The 26,778-nt window shown below is 37.9% G+C and overlaps 1 protein-coding gene across 1 annotated transcript in view; it reads right to left on the bottom strand.

Annotated features, from left to right (window-relative positions):
• Positions 1 to 26,778, bottom strand: part of LOC127652981 (adhesion G protein-coupled receptor L1-like) — a 280,814-nt gene that overhangs the window by 126,164 nt on the left and 127,872 nt on the right. Inside the window, 1 exon segment of the mRNA XM_052139444.1 lies at positions 7,628 to 7,785. Within this exon segment, the coding sequence (XP_051995404.1) occupies positions 7,628 to 7,785 (158 nt within the window).

Here is a 26,778-nt window from a genome sequence, read left to right on the forward strand (position 1 = left end):
TTGAGAAGACGGAGAAGACGGAGAAAAAAGAGAAGAGAAAATGTGTGCGTGTGCAAAACAGGACCGCAGGTCTTTCCACAAGAGCGACCATGTGAGGACTTAAGTGTGTGTAAGATGAGGAAAGATTGGAGCAGTCAGAGGCCTGCTGCTGTAATCACACACACAAGCTAAATGAAACCTCCATGTCAAGACTTCATCATGTACCCTTGAGTGGTTCATCCGCCACCTCATTAAAGAGCACTAATGCTGTTTCACAACCTAACTGCACATTTACAAGTAGCGCAGAGAGGGCCTACTTTGTCTATTTTGTTTTTTGCAAGGGGGCGTTTGTCAGCATGTCTGTGTGTAACTTTGTGTGTATGAGAGCGTACTGTCTGATCCTAAGACACGCTCCAGACGAGACACTGACATACATTGACGGCATTCTTTGCTTAAGTTGAATGCCAGATCCGGCTCTGCTTTATTTCACGATGACAGTGCTTCTGTATTTCCTTATTTTGCATTTCTCCATTATAATTCCGTTATATTTTGTGATGTACGTCACCTGAAGCTGTGTTTCTTCCTCTCCTCAGTCAGGCACGAGCTGCTGTGCTAGTCATGTTACATGAAATGAGATCAAATGACTATTCAACAATGAACATTGTTGTTGCCGATTTTTTATTACCGATGTTGTCGAAAACATTGACTAATCGTTTCAGCCCTGCATGACAGGATTGAACAGTGTTAACAAAGGCGAGTGAGAATATTAAAGTTGCAGTGTGTAATTTCTGCAACATTAGCGGTACCAAACTGATTTGCCAAAATAATTGCCCAAAACTCGGTTTCTTGTTGGCCTCTTAATTGCCTCCATTTTCCATTGGTTGACCAAACAGATGGTACCGCCCTAAACCCACACCATTTTTTAACCTCAAATCCAGTTACCATGGTTACCCATTTATTTCTAAAGAGAAAATGAAGAGACATTTCATATGGTTTTGGCTACTTTTAGAAGGAAATACATACCGAAAAGGGTTTTTTACACTTCAAGGAAAGCAAATATTCTGAAAATATTTGTTTTTCCTCTCAGAAAGCTAAAATACTGAAGTACATGCAAGTCATTTAACATGAACATTATAAGAAAGTCATGTTAAATCACATATCTGAACATGCATGACTGCATCAGACTTTGCTTGTTTTATTATTATTTATTTTACAGCAGAATGCCGCACTTAACCCATTTCAGTCGATGTCAGGTATCTCGTGTTGTCCTCTAGAGTTATTATCATCATTATTTATCATATTTCAGCTGTTGAAACAGTTCAACAATGATGACTGATATTTACTTATATGGCCTTTAATTCAGTCTCATCCGAAATATGTCACATACAGTATACTGTACTTGGGCTTGCTTTACTGGAGAGGAAATCAAATAATTTTACCGAAATAAAATCTGCTAAATAAATTCTGCTGCATGCATACACGTGTTTAGATGTGTGATTACACACACGTCTCTTATTATTTTGGCACTGAATTGCATGTTTTCAGCAACCTTATTTTATTTAACCTTATTAACTTTCATTTTCTTTCTAAAAAAAAAAAATTGCCAAATCTATAACCTTGTGCGACCCCGCGTAATTTAAATTAATTTAAACATTTTAGAAATGTTTGTCATTTAAAGGAATAGTTCACCCAAAAATGAAAATTCTCTCATTATTCATTACCCTTATGCCATCCCAGATGTGTATGACTGTCTGTCTTCAGCAGAACACAAATGAAGATTGTTACAAGAAGATAGATCTCTGTTATGTCCTATGGGTGTCAGCATTCAGCATTTTGACAGTCCAAAAGTCACATGTAGGCAGCATAAAAGTAATCCATGTGACTCTAGTCAATCTATGTATGTCTTCTGAAACTAATCGATAGGTTTATGTAAGAAACAAGTCAATATTTAAATTGTTTTTAACTTTAAATCAGCGAGTAGAGTCTCATATGTGGACATACATTTTTAGGAAATCTATTTGCACTAGCATTTTTTTCTTGCTTGTTTATTAGGTACTAATAGTTACAAATCAAAAAGTGAAATGGAAAGTGCACAGCAGTCACGCTCGGGTCTCGAGCGTGACTGAATAGGTAAGTAATGTACCCCAATTTGTTTGCTCCACCCTTAACCACGTCTCCACTAAACAACCTTTCTGGTCTTATTGCACACAATTAATTGGTGCAAGTTGATCCACCTCCACCTCACAACTTTTCTTTTTGGTTAACGTCACAAATCTCTTTCACTTGTCAATCTCTCTCCACTGGCCAGTTTTATTCTGGTATGAAATGCCCACTTTTCACGATGACAATCCATTCCTGATGGCCAAAATTAATCCCCACCATACTACATATTCCTCATTAAATATCCAGTTTCACTCTGAAATATGTCAGATTACAGAAGTGAAATGGAAACTGCTAATGGTACTTCACGTTGACTTTCAATGGCTTAAACAGTTCAAATGTACAAAAAATTTAAATAAATCATTTATCTCAGCTAACCAATCAAACACTGAGACAGTCTCTGGCAGTGTTGCACACCATACAACATTTCAAAGGGGCATGAAACCATCCACACTCCCGGCAACACAGTTGAGCTGTGTTTGACATTAATTTGTGTCACTCAACATCTAGAGGTCTCACTCAACAGAAAAGCCATAAATTAAGTCTTGGAGCGAGATTATTTGAAAACCGAGTGAGCATTACAGTGAAGCGTGACTTTACTCGACTGCAGAGTGGGAGAATTCTACTGCAATTCAGCAGTGCGAAATCAAGGGGCGAGCATCAGACTGAGAACTGATATAGCGTGAGGTGTGAGAGTTACATAGAGGTGTGAGAGTATTAGACCTCGGAGTGTGAATATTAGAAAAAAATTAGATGCTGTGGAGAGTGTTAGAGTGAGTTGTGAGAGTACCAGATGGAGGAGTGAGTGTTATAACGTTATACACATGAAGGGAAGGAATCAGACTGTAAAAATACACAAGTGTGTGTGTGTGTGAGTGTTTTTGTGATTTACGAGGACAATTTTGTAAGTTACAAACTGGTAATTACAAGGTTATTATGCTATAAATGTAAACATTTCTAGTGTCCCCATAATTCAAATCGCTTAAAAATCATACTAAACAATGTTTTATTGAAAATGTAAAAATGCAGAAGGTTTTCTGTGAGGGTTAGGTTTAGGGGTTATGTTAGGTTTAGAGGATAGAATCTATAGTTTGTACAGTATAAAAGTCATTATGTCTATGGAAAGTCCTCATAATGATAGGTAGACCAACATGAGTGTGTGTGTGTGTGTGTGTGTGTGTGTGTGTGTGTGTGAGCGTGTATTTATCACTTTGTGGGGATCCCCGTAGGGATAGTAAAATCTTTGACGTTGTGGGGACATTTTGTCAGTCCCCATGAGGAAAACAGCTTATAAATCATACTAAATTATGTCTTTTGAAAATAAACCCTCTGTGAGGGTTAGGTTTATGGTTAGGGAATAGAATATATAATTTCTACAGTATAAAAACCATTATGTCTATGAAAAGTCCCCATAAAACATGGAAACCCAACGTGTGTGTGTGTGTGTGTGTGTGTGTGTGTGTGTGTGGGCAGGTTTAAGTGGTTTACAAGGAATTTATTTTAGGTTACAAACTGGTAACTACAAGGGTATTATGCTATAAATGTGGTTTATTAAGACATTTCTAGTGTGTGTGTGTGTGTGTGTGTATGAGTGAGTGTGAGTGTTTGTGTATGTGTACATACATAGCTATAGTCACCACCCTCCCCCCAATTCTCAATAGGAAAAGCGATTCATAAATAATAATAATAATAATAAAAAATAAAAATTAAAATATACATAGGGTTGGACCTCCACAATATTAGGCAGGTGCTTTTAATGTTATGGCTGATTGGTGTGTGTGTGTGTGTGTGTGTGTGTATATATACAGTATATGCACATTATATACAGTATATGCACTTAGAGTCCAGAAGTCTGAGACTACAATTGAAAATTTTGCTTTTTTTGTAATTTAATCAATTTATTAAACAATTTAATTACAAATTATATTATCAGTGAAAAGTTTAACCAAAATATTAAAATGGATTTCAGAATTTCTTAGTATTTGGTATGTTTTGTTTTAAAGGTGATGCAATTTTATTTTTCAAGGCTAAAACACTTTATTATACTGGCATTATTAAAACATTGTTCTGTTTGTTTGAGCATCCTGTCAAGCCCAACATACTGTAGCAACACTGGATCAACCAATGGTGTATGTTTAACCCTTTAAGCTCAGAGGGAGCTTTTAAAGATTTCCTGTTTCATTGGCATTCCCAAAATGAAAGGCTTATTACTCGACAAAAACAAACAAGGATGGTCAAGTGTTTGGTACAATTGTTAAGAAAAGTTTTTTTCAAATTGAATGATATAGATCAGGAGTCTGCAACCTATTTGACATGTAGTGGCATTTTTTATTTTCCTGCTCAATGGCTGTACCATACTTTCTATTTGAATCTTTTAATGTAATTATGAGTGTGACCATGGTTTAAGGAGGGTGTACCTGCATGTGAAATCTCAAGGATTAATAGTGGTGTTTTCCTTATTACATGACAAGTTGTTCTGAAAGTAAAAAGAAACAAATGACACACGGAATGTAGCATGTCATCCGCGCAGCCTGACTGAAGCAAAAGCAAAGTGGGAGCGTTTACTCGCTCGATTAACCGAAAGTGAAGCACTATTGCATGAGTGTGTTGGGTATAATGCAGTCTCGTCACATTTTAACTTTTTGTTTAGTCTCCCATTCAGCTCATGAAAACAAGCTGCGTGATCTTGAGGAAGGATTACATAAAACATTACATAAAAATGTTGTGTTGATATGACAAGGTTGATATGAGGTACACCTGGACACTTGGTTTTCTTGGTTGTTGGCAGATAGGATGTTCCAAGCTTCATGGAGAACTTGCCACAGCTCTTCTATCTGTTTAGGCTGTCTCAATTGTGTCTGTCTCTTCATGTAATCCCAGAATGACTCAATAATAAAATAGGGTGTTTTCTAGTTTTATACGTTTATATTTAGTATAAATGTATAGGTTAAATTTAAACCAATCATTGGTGCGCTAGTGGTGCAGAAATTACACGCTTCACCTTTAATGGCAACATGCATTTGAGCTGACATGGACTCTACAAGTTTGTGCAAAACCTGATGATCCATGTTATCCTAGCATGATCTGAGAGTATTTCAAAAAGCATGTTGTGTGATTCAATGGAAGCCAGCAAATCTGACCTTTTGTACAAAGAAGCTAACATTGTCAATGTCACAAATGTGAACATATTTGATAAGTAACCTTGAAATAGTGCCAAAGCTTAAATATGTCTTGATATATATTTTTTAATCCTACAACTTTCTGTTTATTTACAGTTTTAAAATCCCATTTCAATCCACTTTGTCAATGTGTTCTCAGAATTCTGGATGTGTAATTAGTAAGAGGGTCAACAGGAGAAAGACAGAGTGCGAGGAACTGAGAAATGAGAAACAGAATTATGTGCTCTGTGTGAGTGTGTGTTATTTGTACCATGCTTTAATGGCAACACAACGCGATCAATGAGCCCATAGTGGAGCGAAGGCTTCCTTATTCCTCCAAATTGCCTGCGCTAGCAGCACAACCTTGATAACACTGAATTGATTATTAATGCTTTATTAATTCAGAGCCAGGTCACAGAGACAGCTGGAGGCACTCATGCACAAACACGCAAATACACACACGTACAGCACATTGATGAAGCAGCTCGGAGCCCGGGTCCAAAACGTGTTCAATGGAACACTGAGTAAATCACATCAATTCACAGCAGCAGAAGCAGGCAAATTAAACACAGGAAATACAGCAGCCACCAAATACACCTGGACAAGCAAACTCTGCATGCATACTCGCTCTCTCACTAGGTCTGGCATGGACCCCGTAGAGCAGCAGATGGTTCGATGGTGTCAAAGTGGAAGGGCACCACCACCACCACCTCCCCCTGTCCTCAGTCCTTAGGCCCATCACATGCACACCAGCTCTACTGCCACATGGACCTCTCCATCAACCATACACACTTACACACACTGTCTACTCAAACAAGTCATCACTGCCCTATTTATAAGGGCATAGGACACCAACATATGTCAGCTTTTAATGCCAGACTGCAAATACATTCTCACTTAAAAGTATCCACACGTAGTAGACACTTTTGCTGCTTTCACATTAGATGTTTTGATGTGGACCCAAATTCAACATTTTCGACAATTTCTTTAATTAGCATGATATTTGTCTTCTGATCTCAGGTGCTCATCAAAGAACCATATTCAAGATTGATACATTGTTGATGTGAATGCATTCCTGAAGTGAACTGCTAATGATCGTGAACATATGCATTGTTGTTCACCATCAATTTGGTAGTAATACCAAATAAATGATTTACATTGCTGCATGGAGGTGTTATGTGTGACACTGAAAGTGTGTTTGTGTTAATAAATGTCTTAAGTTTGGATGTTTACCCAGCTCCCGCTTCCTCCTTCATAAGGAAAGCAGAGGTCTGACACATTGGTTCCGAAACCCGGGATTTTGAGAGAGAGAGGAGAGAGAGAGAGAGAGAGAAAGAGAGAGAGAGTAAAGAGGGCTCGCCGGCCCCTGAATACGCAGCCAAATGGTCGTCAGCCAGCGGGACTACCTCCGTCAGCGACGATGGCACTGGACCCACTCAGCCATACTTTCATTCACCAGATGACGAACCGCTTGTGATCTTCAGCCAGCGGTGAGGACTCCATGACAGCGCATCCTTCCTCCTCCAAAATCGTGGGTTTAGGCAGCAATGTGGCAGACCTCTGCCTTTCTTATGAAGGAGCAAGCGGGAGCCGGGTAAACATCCAAACATAAGACATTTATTAACATCTCTGATCTCTCTCCTCTCTGCTCGCCACAGATTGTTCACATAAAGGCTCATACTGAGGACCCATTAAAATGTTGATTCATTGTTTATGTGAACAAAATCTCAAAGTGAACTGCTATGGCAAAACTTGGATTGCTAACTTTTCACCATGTGCTTCAATGCAAGGCATTTTGCAGGGCTGACGATCAGGGAAGCTCACCATTTTGCCACCTAATAAGGATTAATAGAGGTCCTGTATGGGATGTCTTCATATCGGCTGAAATTCGAGACGTCCAGGCTAATATGGGACAGTTCGCCACCCTGCGCTAGATCTTGAAGGTCAGTTGTCTCTTTCAGGTCAAATACATGGTGGAGTAACAGTATGAATGTCTTGCTAAGCATGTTAGTTAAGCTGAATAATAACACATCCCATTTAAATGGATCCAACATCCAGTCTTTTAAAGGCAACTCTATCACCCCCTTGAGTGCTGACGTTTGTTACCGCCACAGTAAAGCAAAGCTGTTACAACGCAAATACAACACAACAAACCCTTGAAATTTGTTAGTGAAGCACTTGCATCTGTATTTGCATAAAGGCATAAAGTATGTTACTAGAACCAAGCAAATGTACCAATTGTTAATACGACTTAAGAAGTTCCATACCACAACCTCAAATTAAGTGGCTCTCTATGCATTGATATGAAGAGGAATGGATTGGCTACCAACCCTGTGTGGAGGGGCCAACATTGCTGAGGGTGATGGTGCAGGTAAGAAGGAGCCAGAGAGAGAGAGCCATGCTGTGGACGAAGCAAGGGTGGTGGGCAGTCAGCAGGCACTTCAATGTGGGACTCTCCTTCCCTAACGCCCTCTCACTGATGGAGAACCTGGTGAGAATAGAGACAAAAGAGAAAGAGAGATCAATACTAATAGCAGGACCTAAATTCTTACTGTCTGCCTTTTTCTTTTGCGGCTCAATAAAAAAGCAGCTTTGCCCAGTGTTTCTGTTCATTCTGTCGAAGTGAAATGTCCAATTTTGCTCAGACAAGATCCATGTTTTTTTCTGGCTTTGCATGGCCCATTTCACCCCATAATTATTCTAAATAACCGAGAGGAGATCTAGATGCAAACTTGGCACCAGTCAGGTAGAGTTGATGGCTAAAGCTGAACGGTGGCCATTTTGTTCTAAGCTAACAAAGCAACAGCTGTTCCATGGCAAACACGTTAGTTACGTTACCATTATTTTGTGTTGTTTTTTGTCATATTTCAGAAGTAAAACTAAGGAAACAAAGTGAATCAGCTACATAAGCTTAATTTCACATGTTGTTATGATACATATGCTTTTTTTACATATATAATTGTTACAGGCCACAATTCATTAGCAAGTATTAGCCCAAAAAAATCTACTTCTACTTGATGGCCATGGCAGAGCCACAGTTTGAAGAATTTATTTTCTGTATTAACAAAGCAGTATTGCCTAGCTGAAATAAAGCTTAAAACAGCCTAAAATGGTTTGCTGGTCCTAGAAAGCTTCCTAGCCTGGTGATGCTGATATAGTTTGCTGGTTGTAGAGTTTGGGGGCTTATGCTTTGGGCACTTGTCAGCTGGTCTCGCTGGGAGACCAGCTGGCTGACTATCCAAACCAGCTCAACACCAGCTGGACTAGGCTGAAAGACCAGCTAGAACTGGTTCAATCGACTAAGACCAGCAAACCTGCACAGGCTGGTTTAAATTAATTCTTTCAAGGGGATTATCGCAATGGGTTAACACCCAATGTTATAATTAACACAATTAATTAGTGGTCATTAGTGTTAATCCTCTTCTGCAGTAAAATTTCTCTTTCAGGTCAACTGCCATAGCAGAGCAACAGTTTAAATAGACAATCTTGCTGAATTGCACAAGCTGGTTTGCCGTTTTCACTTATAACTTAACGTAAAATAAACAGAAATTAAAAATATAACATACCATTACTTATAGGAGGTGATTATCGTTCAAACGAGCCCCCACACAAAGTAATCGGATGCATAGATCATTTTATAACTCACACGAAGCACAATGTGTACACATTATCTGGCATCTTGCTATCTATCTGGCTACAAACACGTTAGATTTCCTGGATCAAATTAAGTAATTGGAAATGCTGTAGTGTCATGAATGCTAAACCAATCGAATTAGGTTTAGATTGCTTCAATCATTAGTGATATGCCATATTTAGGCATATGGCCACCAGGAGATGGCACCAAGTACATGAAACAGACTTAATGATGACTCAAATGGCACAGAAGGAAGTTTTCTTCATAATGATACCAAACACTAGACCCTCCTTGTTCCTTGTTGAGTTATAAGCCTTTAATTTTGGGTATGCCTCTAAAACAGGAAATCTTTAAAAACACATAATTTTGTCAAAGCAAATGGCCGCTTTTGTTCCCCCATATACAAATTTTCTTGCTCTGTATGGCCCATTTTATATTGCACATATTTAAAATGATTGAAAGGAGATATGAGGGCCAGTCAGGTAGACATAGATGGATCGAGCTGAATGACGGCCATTTTGTTCTGCGCTAAAACAGCAACAGCTGTTCCCTGGCAAACACATCAGTTCCAGTCTTTCTGGAGCTTGATTGGACGTGACGTGCTACATATGCATGGATGTGAATGTACGGCCAAAAAAAGGACACATGTACACATCCAGACTGGCCATTCTCTGCACATTTAGAAGAAGTGGGAGAGAGAGTGTGGACAGTGTTTGAGACGGTCGGTACTGCCAGAGGGCCCACACATCTCATTTGCCTAATGAAATAAATCACAATCTGGAAGTTTCTTTCATTTGTTCTTGAAGGGTGCTCATCCTTCAGGCTGAAGGGGAAAAAACGACAGAGATGCACTGAATTATTAGAGCTAATGCCACCCCTGCTGTGCGTTTTGATAGAAAAGACAGATTGTACTGCATGTTTATCAGGAGGGGAACCTGTGTGTGTGTGTGTGTGTGTGTGTGTGTGTGTGTGTGTGTGTGTGTGTGTGTGTGTGTGTGTGTGTGTGTGTGGGGGGGGTCTTCAAGGGTAGTTGCTTTGATCCTCATAACCCTCTACCCACTCTTATCTTCTCTAGTCAAAGATGTGAAAAATAGATTGGCAATAAAACAAACAAACACACACACACACACACACACACACACACACACAAAACACACATTGGTGTGACTATCATTATGAGGAATCTCCATAGATATAATGATTTTTATACTGCACAAACTATAGATTCTATCCCCTAACCCTAACCCTCACAAAACATTTTCTGCAATGTTACATTTACAAAACAACAACATTTTGTATGATTTTTAAGCGATTTGAATTATGGAGGACACTAGAAATGTCCTCATAAACCACATTTATAGCATAATACCCTTGTACACACACACACACACACACACACACACACACACACACACACACACACTCTCATATTATGCACATACAAAAACTTAGTCTAATGTTCAGATATAATAAGAGAGAGGGTATGGTAAGCCAGGCTTGATGGTGTCTTTAATTAATACCAACATAAAACGCTATTCGCAAAGAATTTGACTTCCGTAATGTGACAAGTTTTCGAGTGAAACCGAATATCTATCAGGATTTGATATTCACCGTGATTGTGAAAAATGAATTATGAGATTATTTAGTATGATGTTACCTACCCCACCCCTGCATGGCCTTGAATATGTCAGCAGATTTTCTTTAGAATAACCTTATGAATCATGCAAAGTCATGCATTAAACCAGGGACATTTATTACTAAATTAAATAGGGTAAATTGTGATTTCAGGTTGACTGAAAACAAACAAAAGAAGGGATTCAAAACGCATTTAACGAAAATGTGTCATTTCCTATGGAACAAGACATATTGTAGGGTGGGACTTGATTTTATCCAATGGGATTTGTTTGGGCCGTGAAAAGTTTACTGCATAATTATTGGTTAATATTATTTCCCTCTTTCTTCCCAGCCTTGATCAGAGTTTGAAATGACTTTTCTATTCTCTTGGTAATCAAGGCCATGTAGAAGGAGGGAAATACTATTATCCAATAATTATTATTATGAAAACAAAACTTTTGGTTTCTTTACAATAACATGCACTGATGAATAATAAATAATAAGACCAGTGATATTTATAAAAATAAAAAACTAATTCAATCACTTAATGAGCCATTTTCTTTCCTGTGTTGATGAACTTCAAATTGAACAGCAAGTTGGGTGCAGGGCTCGACAATAAGGACTGCCCGATGGCCAGTGTGAGAAAGATTCGGGCTAGTTGCTAGAACTGTCACTTGCCCGATCGGACCAGTGCTGCATTTATAACATTAGTGCAAGCAAACAAGCGAGAGAGCACAAAAACTACATGGAGCGAACAAAGTATTGTAACCGACGGGCAAGTGTGATTCTAATTAGCTCGCAAAGATGCATGAGAGCATAATATACTGGACGCACCAAGACACAGTTGCGTGCACGCATAAGAGCATGCAGAAACCGAGCAAACTATCCTAGCTCTTTACCAAGTGTCTTAGCAGCAGCTATTACCAATGTGAAGAAAATAGCAGTCTTGCACAACATTTTAAGTAGGCCTGTCCCCACACGTTCCGTGTTCACAGTGTGCAAAATCCCCAAATGTTTTGTTTTTACATGTTGGTGAAAGGTAGTAATTGGAACACAAAATCAACAGTTCCTGAAAGTCCATGTGCATATTTCTCATCATCATCATCTGTTTAACATGCATGTGCTCTTGTAAAGGGACAGAGTGCTAGTTTTATTCCCACTGTAAAAAAAACCAAAACAAATTTTCTCTCATTAATTTGCCTTTCGAGATGAAGCGCTGAATGAGACATAATAAACCCTGATTATACACGTGCCTGGAAATCACGAGCTGCTCAGTATCCAAAATGTAAGTATACATTTAATTAGGTGATGTTTCAAAATGTAAACATTAATTAATAATTGCATTTGATCTGAAAAGAAGCTATCAGGCTATTATTATCAGAGCTGTTCAGCTGCAGGTTGAAGATGAATATTTAAAACAGTCTACTTTTTATCATCCTCATAAAACACCTGTTACATGTCTCATTTCTGGACCGTACAGGTATTTTAGTTTTTTCTGCTTTGTATATCAGTCAGTGTTGGTCTTGTTTGGGTTGACTGATTTTATGTTTACATCCACATTCTTAATTCATAGATTAGGCCTAATATCTACCTACTGTATATTACACGGTCACAACCAATTTAGTAGCAAGTCTCCTCTCTCATTGATTCTTATGTTTATTACATTCAGCCAATAATCAAATCTTTAACTCAAATAAAATCTTTGATCCTGTTGGTGAAAACACTACACATAGCCAAAAGTCACATGACAGGATGACTAAACGGGTGACCGAAAACACATAATTTCCTCCCTGCTGGGGCCAGTGAAAATGTTGGCGGGGCTAGTAAAAACTGGCCCCAACCGGGCAATCAGGCTGATAGATAGCCTGATTGCAAGATGAGTCCCGAATATTTTTTTCTGAAGAGAAAGTCTGTAAATTTTAAATGCATATGTAGTATTTTTTTAACTTTTTCCTTTTAGCATACTAGCCTTAAAGCTAAAAGACATGAACTAAAAGCCACAAAACTAAAATTAAACTTTTTAAATGGGGTAAATTTTGATTGATAAAGATTGCAACCCCTGACGAATGCCAAAATTGGCAGCTCTTCCCCTGTCCTCCATTTCTCCCAGCTCCCATCCATTCTGCTCTCTCTTTTTCTTCTCTCCTTCCTCATTCCATCCATCACTCCATCCTCCCCCTCTCCTCCCCCTGACCTTCTCTGATATTTACCCTACTCTCCTGTGCCACAGAAAAAAACCCACAGCCACCAGCAAAAAGAGCGAGCGAGAGACTGACCAAAAAAACTGGCCATGACAGAAAACCTCCCAGCATGCATGCAAGACATTCAAAGCTTCAAAGTCTGGGAGGTAAAAGAGAGAAAATAAACATGGAAGTACGCACAGAGCCCTTCCTTCCTCTCTCTGAATGTTACTAATGGTCAAAAATTGCTCTGCTCTCAAGAGACGCCACTGTATCTATTTTTTCCCCGCGCTTTTGTAGCTGTTAATAAGAATAAAATTGTCTTTCAACCCCTCTCTTTGATCTTGCCTCTGTCTGCACTCGGCACAATGGCTCTCCCGTGGTCCCAGCTGATAGAAACGGAAGGGAACGAGACAGAGAGAGAGAGAGAGAAAGGTGGAGAGCAATAGAAAGAGCTCTCCGTACAGCAGGCGGTCCTGGGAGTCTGTGCTGGGTGAGAGCGGAGGAGTACATCATGGGTATTCACCATGAGCTTGTCTTGGGGCAGTGAGTGACCTTTTGCTCTGATCATATCTGGCATTATTATCATCAGCATTTCTGTTCATATGAAGATGATTGTAATGTTTCTCTGAACAGTGATAGATAGTGGGATAGGGCTGCAATTTGTATAGAGAGTATTCCATAAGAAAGACAAATCACAAGTAAAATCACTTTATTATCTCAATTGTTTCTCTTAGAATGGAAATTGAATCTTTTTAAGCCTCCTGCTTCTTGTATTTGTCTCCTGAGAGAAAGACCCAATGCACTAAACTAAATATCTCAGCTTTGAATTCCCATTCACTTTAAAGGTATATCCTCTTAATGTATTTCAACAATTGTCCCATTTGTGACAAAGTTAATACTTAATGGAGGCCTCAGTTGTGTTACATTTCAACTCCTAGGCTACGAAAGAGCATCTGAGGGGGAAAAAGATACATGATGCTTTCTAATTTCTAAATATCACTTTAAACTTGTGCCTTATGCTTCTTCATCTATTTATCTGGAGACAGTCTTTATAACCTAATTATCCAGTTACATTAGATCATTACTATAATCACTGCAATCATTATTATCTATTTTCTTAGCAGACATGCTCATCCAGGACGGCGCACCATACATCTATTTTACACATGCCGCAGGTTTGTCAAAACCACTCACTGCCTCAACCGATAATGTATATTAATTTATGTTTAGGCGAGAGGCAATTGCCCACTACACTGGAAGCTCATTTCAGATGAAGATAAAGCAGGGAATAATGTCGGAAAAGACTGTTAAACACAAAAACAGCACCTCATTTTAACGCCAAATATACGACAAAAGTTGTACGGGGAAATATGTAATGGAAAAACAATGTTACATGTAGGCTATAACTAGACAGCGCTTCACTTTAATGTACCTTATTTGAGAACCAAAACCTGTTAAGTTGTACAGTTTGTCATCATTTTATTCTTTCGACAAAAATATCCTTTTAATTTGGTCAACATTACGTCATCAGTGTTCAATTCATTGCCTGTACAGATGTAAGTTGTAATACGATATGTTGTGGATATAGCTGATTAATCTCATAAAAGATTTGTTTGACTAATGTGATAAACAACTTGTTAGTAAAGCGCTTCAGTTTAGCGATGTTTAGCTCAAGCAGCTCTTCAAAATATTATGATGGGATGATTTGAATAAACCATATTCAACAAGATTTTAATTTCCTAAAAGCATTGTTAGTGCATTGGTGTTGTTTATTTCGCTTCATATTTTCGTCATCTATATGTTTTTATCAAAACTGTTTAATTTTCATCATGATGTTTCTTTTGTCTTGCTTTCATTATAAATAAAAGAAAAACAACCAAAAAACACTTTGTCAACGAACACATCCATCCATCCATCCATCCATCGTCAACCGCTTATCCTGTGTACAGGGTCGCGGGGGGCTGGAGCCTATCCCAGCTAACATTGGGCGAAAGGCGGGGGACACCCTGGACAGGTCGCCAGTCCATCGCAGGTCAACAAACACATTCGGACGTAATTTAATTGATAAGATTCACACTGAATCTTCTTGTTCAAAAACCACCCGCAATGTGAGCATTAAACCTTTGTCATTCTTTTCAAGGCAAACACACCTCCTTACTATGCAAATGAGGCTTATTATACTGGAGATTGTGTCTTATTTACAAACGTTAGAGCTACTTGCGCATTTAACAATGCACTTGTACCACTGGAGGAAAACTAAATGTTGTTAAAAAAAGAGATGTTTGTGTACATTTTCTAAAGTGTTTCATAAAGTACCAAATCATCATACTTAATTAAAAGTAAAGATACCTTTATGGAAATTGGCTCAAGTGAAAGTAAAAGTAGCTCATGAGAAAAATACTTAAGTAGAATGATTAAAGACACAAATAATAAATGTATTATTTACTCTCCCTCATGCCATCCCAGATGTAACTTTCTTTCTTCTGCTGAACACAAACAAAGATTTGTAGAAGAATAGTTCAGCTCTGTAGTTCCATACAATGTAAGTCAATGGGGTCCAAAACTTTAAAGCTTAAAGGCAGCACAAAAGTAATCAATCTGACTCTAGTTGTCAAATCCATATCTTCAGAAGAGATATGATAGGTGTGTGTAAGAAACAGATAAATATGTAGTTCCTTTTTACTATAAATCTTCACATTCACTTTCACATTCACATTCTTCTTCTTTTGTTTTAGGAAATTCATATTATTCATGCATATCGCCACCTACTGGGCAGGGAGAATAATTTATATAAAAAAATATTTAAATATTGATTTTTTTCTCACCCACACCTATCATAAAACTTATGAAGACATGGATTAAACCACTGGAGTCTTATGGATTACTTTTATGCTGCTTTAATGTGTATCTTGGAGCTTCAAAATGTTGGTACCCATTCAATTGAAAGGAGATTTCTTGCCTTCTCTGTCACGTTTCCTCACCTTTGGAATAGCTTGCCTCTGTATATCAGATCCAGCTCCGGAGTCAATGTTTTTAAATCTAATTTGAAAACTCATCTCTTCTCTCTTGCTTTTGACTGTGTATAGCGTGTGTAACTATATTTATTTGTGTTGCTATATAATTTATGTTCTCTGAACTTGCATGGTTAATGTTTCCTTTATGTAAAGCACTTTGGTCAACATGTGTTGTTTTTAAATTTGCTATTGAAATAAATGTGATTGAATTGCATTGTGAGGTCCTTCAGAGACCTGTACTTTTTTTGTTTGTTTCCCCTGAGTAATGTTGTGGTCCAACCTTTGCGGTTATCGGTGGCTACATTAGTGTTACGCAAACTTAGCTAATCCTTATCTCGTAAGTGGTGGACTGGTATTTTGTGGTTAGTTGGCTTTCAGGCAAGTACAATGCAGGACTAATGACAGCAGCTTTATCTCTTGAGGAAGAGAGAGCTGAATCTTTCATTCCGACTGGTCAGGAATGTGAGATTAAATTCCTACAATTAGTCGTCTGAGAGGTTTAGCACATAATTGGGAACAGAGCTGCCAGAGATGTAATTCGTTTATTAGCCTCCTGACCCCTTTAAACTAATCACCTCTCAAATGGAGATAATCGCCACATTCTTCCTTTTTAAAAATCAGAAGCTATACTGTGAAATAACATCACCACTGTCTCCTGCATACCTCTGTAACTGTAGGTCTCCATATCGCTCTGTGCCCTTTATCATCAAACTACTGCTTTACCAGATGAAATTATGACAGTCACCAGTAAATTCAATTTAATGAGAGGCAAATTCGGTAAAAGAACAATTTGGGCCATTCAGGTTGATGTAGTTATGCATGTCAAAAATCCCTCATTAGCACACGCCTATGAATCAGATTCCTGAATAATGAGGGTGTGTTAGCCTCAATCTTTCCACCAAATTTGACAGAGAGCTTTATGTCCAATGTATTCATCCTTGCAGGTGCAGCAGGTGATTTAGTTAAAGCTCAACAGACTGGTGTGTTGTGCTGGTGTGTTGTCCTGAATTAAAGCCTGATCTCTGTAATTGATCTATAAATCTACTCTGACACTGTGGCTCATTGTGCTCCCATTTACATCAACAGTAATAAAGCGTGTCCTCTGTGGTGTATCTTATAGACAAAAATGGTTCGTTTGAACCTACAAATAGGTCCCCTGTTGGTTCGAGACACTTACATCATATGGCAGGCTTACATATACAAATATTCAGAGTGCTCCCTTAAGTAATAATACTCTGTTTCTTATGTTCAGCCTGACACAAAGCTTTTGGAGACATATTACTCTAATTCTCCAATAAGCGAGCGCCGCGGACTCCTGCCCTGTTTTGCAGGTGCAATTTGCATTGCCACTCCAGACGGCAGTGTCTCATTTGTCATTAAGCTTTCCTTTATGGCGTGGGGCTCAATAAGTCTTCCACATAATCCACAATAACTTCTGAAAGCCTCAGAACCTTCCCTGGGGTAACGCAAAGGTTTAATGTATAAAATAAGAGTGTACTAAAAGAGTTTTTATGTTTTCTAAAGTAACATCTGGATGTGTCACAGATGATTGATGTTATAGTTGAAGTTAATGAGAACTTGGTCGATATTTTGAACATATGTGCAATTTGTAAATATTTCCAAATGTCCGAATAACTGGGGCATTCCAAATACATAATTTGTAATTATGATGATATACAATTTATAATTATTATTATTTGTGAATTTTGTTGTACCACTTGTCCTAATTAGCTATATTAAACCAAATGGAACTTTGCTGAATAATGCTATTAAATTGTCTGAATAATTATAATACTAGTATTAGTTTAATACTTTCATACTAATAAAATAAGATAAATATATGTACTTTTATATGTCCCAATGAGACTGTGGAACATCTAAGTTGATTAAAGTCTATATGTTCTTATCTATGTTTTTTTTTTTTTTTTTTTTCACGAGCAAAGTACATTAATTTGACAAAAATGTATGAAGAGTTCTATAAATGCTCTATTACGTCTTGAAGAACACAATATCAGAATTAAAAGAACATCTGTTTGCCTGCAGCAGATTCACAACTGAATAGAACCCACGTCATTTACATTATTTACCATAAATGTAAGCGCAGCGTAGTTCTAGCGGGAAGACTAGCAGCTGTACATCATTGCACCATTGTCTAGTGTGCTAACACGGCAACCTCCACCACCCAACCACCACCAGTTGAGTCCCGTCCTACACAGGGGTAGGCTCCTCGCCCCTGCCTCCTATCTCCGGCAGGATATGATGGTTCCGAGTACAACTTCTTCGGACCACCAGACAAAGCTTACGCCAAAGAGAGACATTACTTTTCTGTTTTATATTCATCAAATAAACATCATCTTATATTTCACTCCAGTCTGTGAGTCTTCTGATATAAATATAGTCTATTTCCACTTTCCCCTAAAGAGTGCTGAATGTACAACACAGTGAGCTTCAAATTAACACCCAATTTTCCAGATTTGATACAAACAAAAATGTTCTGCAGTTTTCAAAAAAAGTTTTTTTATCAGACATTTATAATTAAATAAAAGCAAAAAAGTAAATAAACAAAAGTAATAATTTATATACTTATACACAGGGATATTTCACCCAAAACTGAAAATGCTCACATCATTTACTCTCCCTCATGTCATCCCAGATGTGTATGTCTTTCTTTCTTCTGTAGAACACAAATTAAGATTTTTAGAAGAATATTTCAGCTCTATAGATCCATGCAATACAAGTGAATGGTGATCAGAACTTTGAAGCTCCAAGATGCACATTAAAGCAGCAGAAAGTAATCAATTTGAGTCCAGTGATTAAATCCATGTCTTCAGAAGAGATATGATAGGTATGGGTGAGAAACAGATAAATATTCAAGTCATTTTTTTTATTTATATAAATTGTCCTCACTCCAGTAAGTGGTGGAATGCAAGAAAAATGCAAATCGGCAAAAACAAAAGAAGAATGTGAAAGTGAAAACGTAAATAAAGCATAGATATTGAGCTTTTTCTCACCCACACCTACAGTATCGCTTCTGAACATATGGATTTAACCTAACCTCAGGCATCCTTCTAAAAATCTTCATTAACTTCAGCAGAAGAATGGAAGTCATACACATCTGGTACGGCATGAGGGTGAGTAAATGATGAGACAATTTTCATTTTTTTAAATGTTCACAATTGAATGGTGACCAGACATTTCAAGATCCAAAAAAGCACATAAAGGTAACATAAAAATAATCCATACAACTCCAGTGGTTAAATTAATATCTTCAGAAGAGATATAATAGGTGTGGCTTAAAAATACATATATTAAACCACTAGAGTTTTATGTATTACATTTATGCTGCATTTATGTGATTTTTCAGAGTTTGAAAGGTCTGGTCACAATTCACTTACATTGTATGGACCTAAAGAGCTAAAATATAATATCCCTTTAAATATGGCAAAAAAAACTACAGTATTTCCAACATGCAACATCTCTTATCCTCTCAAATGACATACAAACTTGAATCCACAAAATCGATACAGGGTCAAACTTCCAACTCAAGAAACCACACATTAATACATTCTTCCACATCGCTAGCTTTAACAACCCTGAATCGTTACGGCAAAAAAATCGTATGAATCATTTCTGCCTAATAAACTCATTATCACGATACTGTTACCCTCAACATAGCTAGTATTGACACAAACATACGGTAGTCAGCTAAGATGAGCACTGGTTTATTCGCAGTGCCAATAATTCGAGCGTATCTTTCATTCAGTGTGCTGACTGTGTTAAGCACTGTGTGCGGCTACAGCAGTGGCGCTAGGTTTTTCACCATAATAATGACACCATTGTGCGAGCGGTGGGCAAATGGAACATGAGAGTGGTTGTAATGGGCCGTGTATCAGGCAGAATGCATTGATTACTAGCTCAGAGAGAGAGGTGCAGACAAGAGGGAACGCAAGCTCATCTCAAACTGCGTGGAAGAGATGGGGGGAGAGCAAGACTTTAGCACAAATAATAATAATATATCTATATACTTTTTTAAATTTTGTTTTAATTGTTATTTTGCTTTATAAGATTTACCTAAATATTGCATACACTGTCATATGGATTCTTATTCTGTTAAAAGTAATCATTACATAGTTCATTAAATTAGGACAAATTAGTCAGTGTTAACATTAATTCGATGAGGCTGGATTAAATCTGTTCAAATTAACATTCATCTATGTATGAATGTATGCATGTATTTATCAATTTGTTTAAATATGAACAAGCTCGAGGAGGTTTCCCAGCTGCATCTTGGTTCCTGCCAAGTTCCTCATCTACTTAAACATCTTAGGTGCTTTTTTCTTGCCAATGTCGCTTTTGACTTGCTCACTGGGGGATATGTTAGACACTATTAGTTTTAAAGCTGCTTTAAAACACTATGCATTGTGAAATACCCTATACAACTGAATTGAACTGAATAAATATGAAGGTCTGTCTTGGCAAGTACAACAGTCTGATTGAGAAAGAAAGATTGCGAAGAAAGAGAATGGAGGGACAGCACGGAGAGGGCAACATCACACTGGAAATCGACATGTTGATTCCAAAAGTTCATGCACATTTTAGCCTATTTTTAAGATTTAAGCATTTTAATTTAATAACAACATTTCATCCAATTGAATTGTGTAATGTTTAGCTACATTAATCTCCAGCTTTGGCCACTGGGGTAGTGGTTTGAATTTTGGTAAGCAAAACATTCGACCTAATGTTTGCCGAATTCACAGTGTGATCTGTCTGTACAAGGTCCCTATTTTGCCTGTTGTCACCACAGTCTCTTGAGAAGTTAACCTGTGCTCCTTCTCATAAACGCAGCCCTTCACCAGTGCTTATGTTGAGGGAGGTCTTTCATCTCGCCTTGCTATGTTAATTATGAAGTCTTTACAACGAGTGCATTCCCTAGAGTCCTTCACTCAGTACTGCATCTCAATTTTCTCACCAGGCTCAAGCAAATAAGAAGCCACACGAGGAGTGTACACGCAAGCAGGAAATGACACAAGATTTTAAGTGAGCCCAATTGTGTGTGTGTGTGTGTGTGTGTGTGTGTGTGTGTGTGTGTGTGTGTGTGTGTGTGTGTGTGTGTGTGTGTGTGCATGCATGGTAAATTTACCGTAGAGGGTTATGATGGAATTTAGCTTGTCAGTGCTTATTTCACTGATGCATCGGGGGGCCATTGCACCTGCCATCACTGGTGGCCTCGTGAAGCCCAAAGTGCAAGTTCGCTAGTCACCTTACCTCACCCTCCTGTCTCGTCTCACTAACTGTTTGCATTCTGCCACCTCCCTTTCTCTAAAATGATCTTAGGTTCTGCTTTATTAAAACATGAGTGCATAGCATGTATTGCACGATATTAGCAAAGCATATACCTCTGCGGTAATCTGAGGATAATGTTCTCGGAAAAGGTTATGAGCACATTTAAAGGAGATTAAAATAACACTAATAGCTATAATGACTGTTATGAAAACACAACGTAATGACAGTTATTAACTAATACACATGTAAAGCAAAATTACATAACAAAGGAAACTCTATATGAGAAACAATATCAGCAATCATAATTGAAGGAATCGTAGGAATTGCAAGACCAAATGATCTGAGCTATGCTACTTACATTCATTTTATACACTCTATATGTTTAATGTATGTCAGTAATTGTCTAATTTGTGTCTATTTTCGTAAATGTTGGGAGAACGTCTTAGACAAAGTCGATACTAGAATTCCATTATGTCTCCTGAGCAATGAAAGAGCAACCTCTGAGCAATAAAATGTTTCAATAGTAGGTAGCTGTACAACACTGACATCCAAAATGACATATTTAAATTGTTTTCTGAAAAATGCTTTTAAACTACAAACTTTCAAAATTATCCAAACCCTTAAACAAGTCCTATCAGTCAATGGTGCTGAGACCAAATAGCCCTGTGGCCAAGCAATAAAACATTTTCAAATAGGCAATGGCTTGTAAGGCAAACATTATGATAAAGCAATTAAAAACATATCATTCCAAATAATGTGAAAATAAGTGTGTGGAACACTGAGCTAATAACTGTACTGAAATGCAAGTAAACTGGTGTGTTAAAAGAGCCAAAAAGAAAAGTATTAGAGAATTAAAACTACTTTCGTCACAATTACAAAGCGAAGACAGATTAAACTGCAGGGTCAGTGACCACTGGCTAGCTATTGAAAAGGGTAGACACATACAGACCAGGTTATCACAGGATAAAAAAAACTTGTGGTCATTGTATGACAGGTAAGGGTTGAGGTGGTGACAGCTAAGAGGTGAACTTTCCCCTCAGCTGTGAAGAATTTCCTGCCAATTGGTGAATTTTTTCGAGGTAAACTGAAAGAAACCTACTGCCCAGTTTAACCAAAACAACAGAGACTATATTCACAAAGACTGCATGAACACAATGTATCTTGGGAAAAATAAGTTGTAACAACCTTCACAATCTTCTTAATTCATTATATAACGGTACTACTATGTGTATTCATTCTCCCTCTTAGAAGTTATTGAGTATATTCAAATGTGTTTGCCTTTTCATAGGATCATGAGCTTCATCAGGTTAATGAAGCTCTCAATTGTATTAACTTTCTCTTTGATATTTCTAAAATTTCTTTAGAAAAATAAAAATAGACACAAATGATACAACTGACATACAGTTGAAGTATTGAGCTTTAAAGAAAGAAATGTACCAGGTTCGACACAAATTAAGCTCAATCGACAGCATTTGCGGCATCATTTCGATTACCATAAAACAAAACTTTTGACTCATCCCTTGTTTACTTAAAAACAAGGTTACAGCAATGGACTTGAAATGGAAGTGAATAGCAGTATATAAACATTGGGTCTGTTCCAGAACTTAGTGAGCTGCTTCGCTGTATCCTGCTGTCTTTTGTGGCAGCATCCTTTCAGAAATGATGCCTCATAAGATACCGATTTGAAACGATCTACATAGGTGGCAGCTCTGTGCATCATTCAAATAGAGCTCGTCACATGCAGTGCACGCGAGACTCGAACTGATACTCTAATGACCATAAAAACGCATAGTACACACATTTTGATAAAAAACTATACTATATTATTTTGTAGCAACTTTTCAATATTGAATGGATTACAAGTATACAGTATTTATAATGGAAATTTCTCACTGCATCCGCCATGTTGGATTTATTTTGTTCACAGAGCTCAACACAATGCATTCTGGGTTCGCCTACCCGTGGAGGGATACATCCGATGATACCAAAGTATTTGGCCAAAACGAGATATATTATGAGGCAGCCTACAACAGCGTTTGAGTCTGGAGTGCGCCAAAGATGCCTTAAAATGCTGCCTTTGAAGGAAGCTCACTAGGTCTTGGAACAGACCCATAGAATACACACTTTCCAACAATAAGTAAAAATTATAGGTGGGATTCACTATGAATGAATTGCGCCTGGTAAAAGCACTAGTAATTTGCATGCGCTGTTTGCGCTGGTTTAGCGCCCAATTCACTAAAATAATTATACAGATCAGGCCACGGTGCAAACATGCCCACAAAATTGCTGCTGAACACAGTTTGCTTCTGCAATTTCGAGCTTGCAGGCTAATTCTGAACACTATATAGCAGAGTAGTTATGTGCCCGAGCCGAATACCTTATTCAGAAACCAATACCGACTTCAACAAAAATAATGAATTTTACAGAATAATAGAACAAATATTAATTACACTGATTACCCAATGTGCACAGGGATAGAGCTATATATATAAACAAAATGCAAACATACATACAGTATCTAAAATGACAATGCAATGGTGAGTCTGTGAACCCAGTATGAATAAAGTATAAACTTTATGAATGAAAACACACTTATGATCTCAAGTTGAAATCGGGTGGCCAAGTTGCAGTTAATTGTGTGCTTGTCAAGAGTAACATTAAGATACTATATCATACATATTTTACACTTCTTTAAAAGTCTGTTTTTATGTTTAAAACATTTCAAGCGAGATATACGATAACATGCCTCTGTGTCTCACTCGCTCCTCAGACAGACAGCTACGCGGTGTGTGAAGTGACGTTTTTGATCAATATGAGTGATTTCTTTCTAAAACAATGCAATGCAATTAACCTGCAAAGAACAAGCACAGACTGTTGTGTAGGACTGTATAGGGCTTGGATATCATCTAAATAATTTAGCTGGTGATATATAATTGAAAAAGTTTAATGCACTTTTTGGGCCACTCGATTTCCTGAAGAGCACATCAATAGACTAATTTCACTATCCCTCAGGGCTGCATAATTAATCAAAATATAAATTGTAGTATGTCATATGTGCGCTTTAGAGTAAACAGGTGACACACTCTTTGTGTTTCCAAGTGGGAGGCTCGTGGATATGCTGTTCGCGAGCTATACGTTTCTGTTGCATATGTTAAAACAAATCTAATCCTCAAAAAAAATAGAATAATCCACAATAATAATTCAGTATTAAAATAATCTACTGAGTTAAAAAGAAAAATCGTAAATGTCATTTTTTGCACACCTTGTTCAAATCACAGAAAACATGTTTTAGTACAAATATATGTAGGTTAATAATGCATTGTATTACTGTATTTTTGTACCCTCACTGAGCACTTTATTAGGAACACCTGTGCACCTACTTATTCATGCGATTATCTAATCAACCAATCGTGTGGCAGCAGCGCAGTGCATAAAATCATTCAGATATGGGTCAGGAGCTTCAGTTAATGTTCACATCAATCATCAGATAAGGGGAAAAATATGATCTCTGTGATTGAGCGTGGCATGTTTTGAGTATTTCTGTAACTACTGATGTCCTGGGATTTTCACGCACAACAGTCTCTAGAGTTTACACAGAATGATCATCCAGTGAGCGGGAGTTCTGTGGACAGAAACGGCTTATTGATGAGAGAAGTCAATGGAGAATGGCCATACTGGTTCAAGCTGACAGAAAGGCTACAGTAACTTAGATAACCACTCTATACAATTGTAGTGAGCAGAATAGCATCACAGAATGCACAACATGTTGAATCATTAGGCAGATTTGCTACAACAGCAGAAGACCACATCATGCACTTTGTTAAGACCATAGTGTTCCTAATAAAGTGCAATCTGAACAAAAGAGATTACTGTGGTCTTTTTTAAGGAGAACATTTTCAAATCCAGGAGATTTATGTCAAAAATATCAATTTCCACCCTATTCTCGTTGCTGTCGAGGAGAAATTGTGAACTGAGATAATTGAGAATTGTTCATCTTCATTGGAGGCCTGTGAGTGACTTCACTGCTCATTGACTCTGTAAATGTATCCCTCTCTCTCACTGTCTCTCGCTCTCTGTCTCACTTCTTGTGCTTGACATTCGCTTAGTTCAAATTAGAGATGTTTTGTAAACATCTACGCTAGAGCACATCACGGCGGCATCTTAATTTACCACATATAAATAGGCAGCAGAATAGTCACTCTGACATTAATCTTATGTGCCTCCAGTAATAGATGGTGAAGACAAAATAATGAAATGAATCACTGGGACTCCGCTCGCATGGTACCTGCGCTTTAACGGACGGCACAGGTTGTCTCAGACTGGCAGGCTGCAGCCCTGTGTGCCCCGACTGAGTCAGACTTTGACAGATTCATCTTCATTATGCGCACATCAAAGCTGCGCTTGCTTGTGTACACTTGCCCGCTCGTAAACTTGTGTGTTTGTTTGTGTGTGTAATGAAGATGTAATGCATACGTGGCTGTGGTTCACAGACTTACAGCCATTTTGTTATGTGGGTTATTGGTGCCACATAAACATAAATCACATACAGGTACCTGTATACTTTAAAGACTACATGACATTAAATTTGACCTGATTCTTTCGATGACACTAGTGGCGCAGAAATGACATATTTCAGCTTTAAATGCGTAGTGAACAGGGCTGCCTTCTGCTTCAAAATTGTATCCCCTTACCTCGCTAACATCCCTCTGTCTCATGGACTTGGGTGTACATCATTGCTTATGTTGTGACCACTACTGGCGGAACTTGTGCAATGGGTTTAACTGGAACATCCTAAGCCCTTGATCACCTGCAGCACGTTGAGGGCTGATGTCATTTTGGAATTATTTTGTGAATTTTGCACCTGAGAATACAACGTTTTCAGAGATTGATGCAATCACAGATTCAGGTAAAGTTTAATTGTAATTTCAGAGTCTAATGTATAAATCTGGTCTGTTAAGAAAACAAAATATTTTTATGGAATTGATTGTTAGAAAGGATTAATCAAGTTTTACAAAAACTAAAATGGTAACACTACAATGAACATATAGGGCAGGCTATGGCTGTTTAAGAAACAGTCAGTTTAAGGTAAATACAAGTATTATGTTGTTAAATCCCACTATAACTTTCCTAAACTACTTAATTGACCTAACGTCACTTCCATCATACATTAGAGTTGTGTGGAGGTGGGATAGTTTTAGTGTGATCTGTGCTGTGATGTCACAATCGAGTTGCATTGTGGGATATGAATCTGCCAGAAGCGTACAACTGAGTAGGCTTGCTCCCTCTGACAAAATCAAGGGGTTGAGGATCTGTTAACAGAAAAGTCCCGCGCACACTTAACAACGTGGAACGGACTTCCAAAATGGTGGCAGGGATTCCCCCGAGGTGAAGTGCTTAGGGAAGTTAGCGAGTGGATGTTTAAAGTAAAGTGGAATGCAGATCATGAGTTAAATTGAGGAAAAGTCCGCAGCGGTGACTTCCGGCAAGTTCCAGTAAAAACAGAAAAATATAATGTACAGATTTTGCTCTTATAGAAAGAAATGTGTACTATTATTCACCAAAGTGGCATTCAACTGATCGCAATGTATAGTCAGGACATTAATAATGTGAAAATGTCAGAACTTCTTAAACTACTTCAAAGAGTTCTCATCAAAAAATCCTCCATGTGCAGCAATGACAGCTTTACAGATCCTTGACATTCTAGCTGTCAGTTTGTCCAGATACTCAGGTGACATTTCACCCCACACTTCCTG

Source organism: Xyrauchen texanus, chromosome 12 (genome assembly GCF_025860055.1).
Source record: "Xyrauchen texanus isolate HMW12.3.18 chromosome 12, RBS_HiC_50CHRs, whole genome shotgun sequence".
In the NCBI taxonomy this organism is placed as follows: domain Eukaryota; kingdom Metazoa; phylum Chordata; class Actinopteri; order Cypriniformes; family Catostomidae; genus Xyrauchen; species Xyrauchen texanus.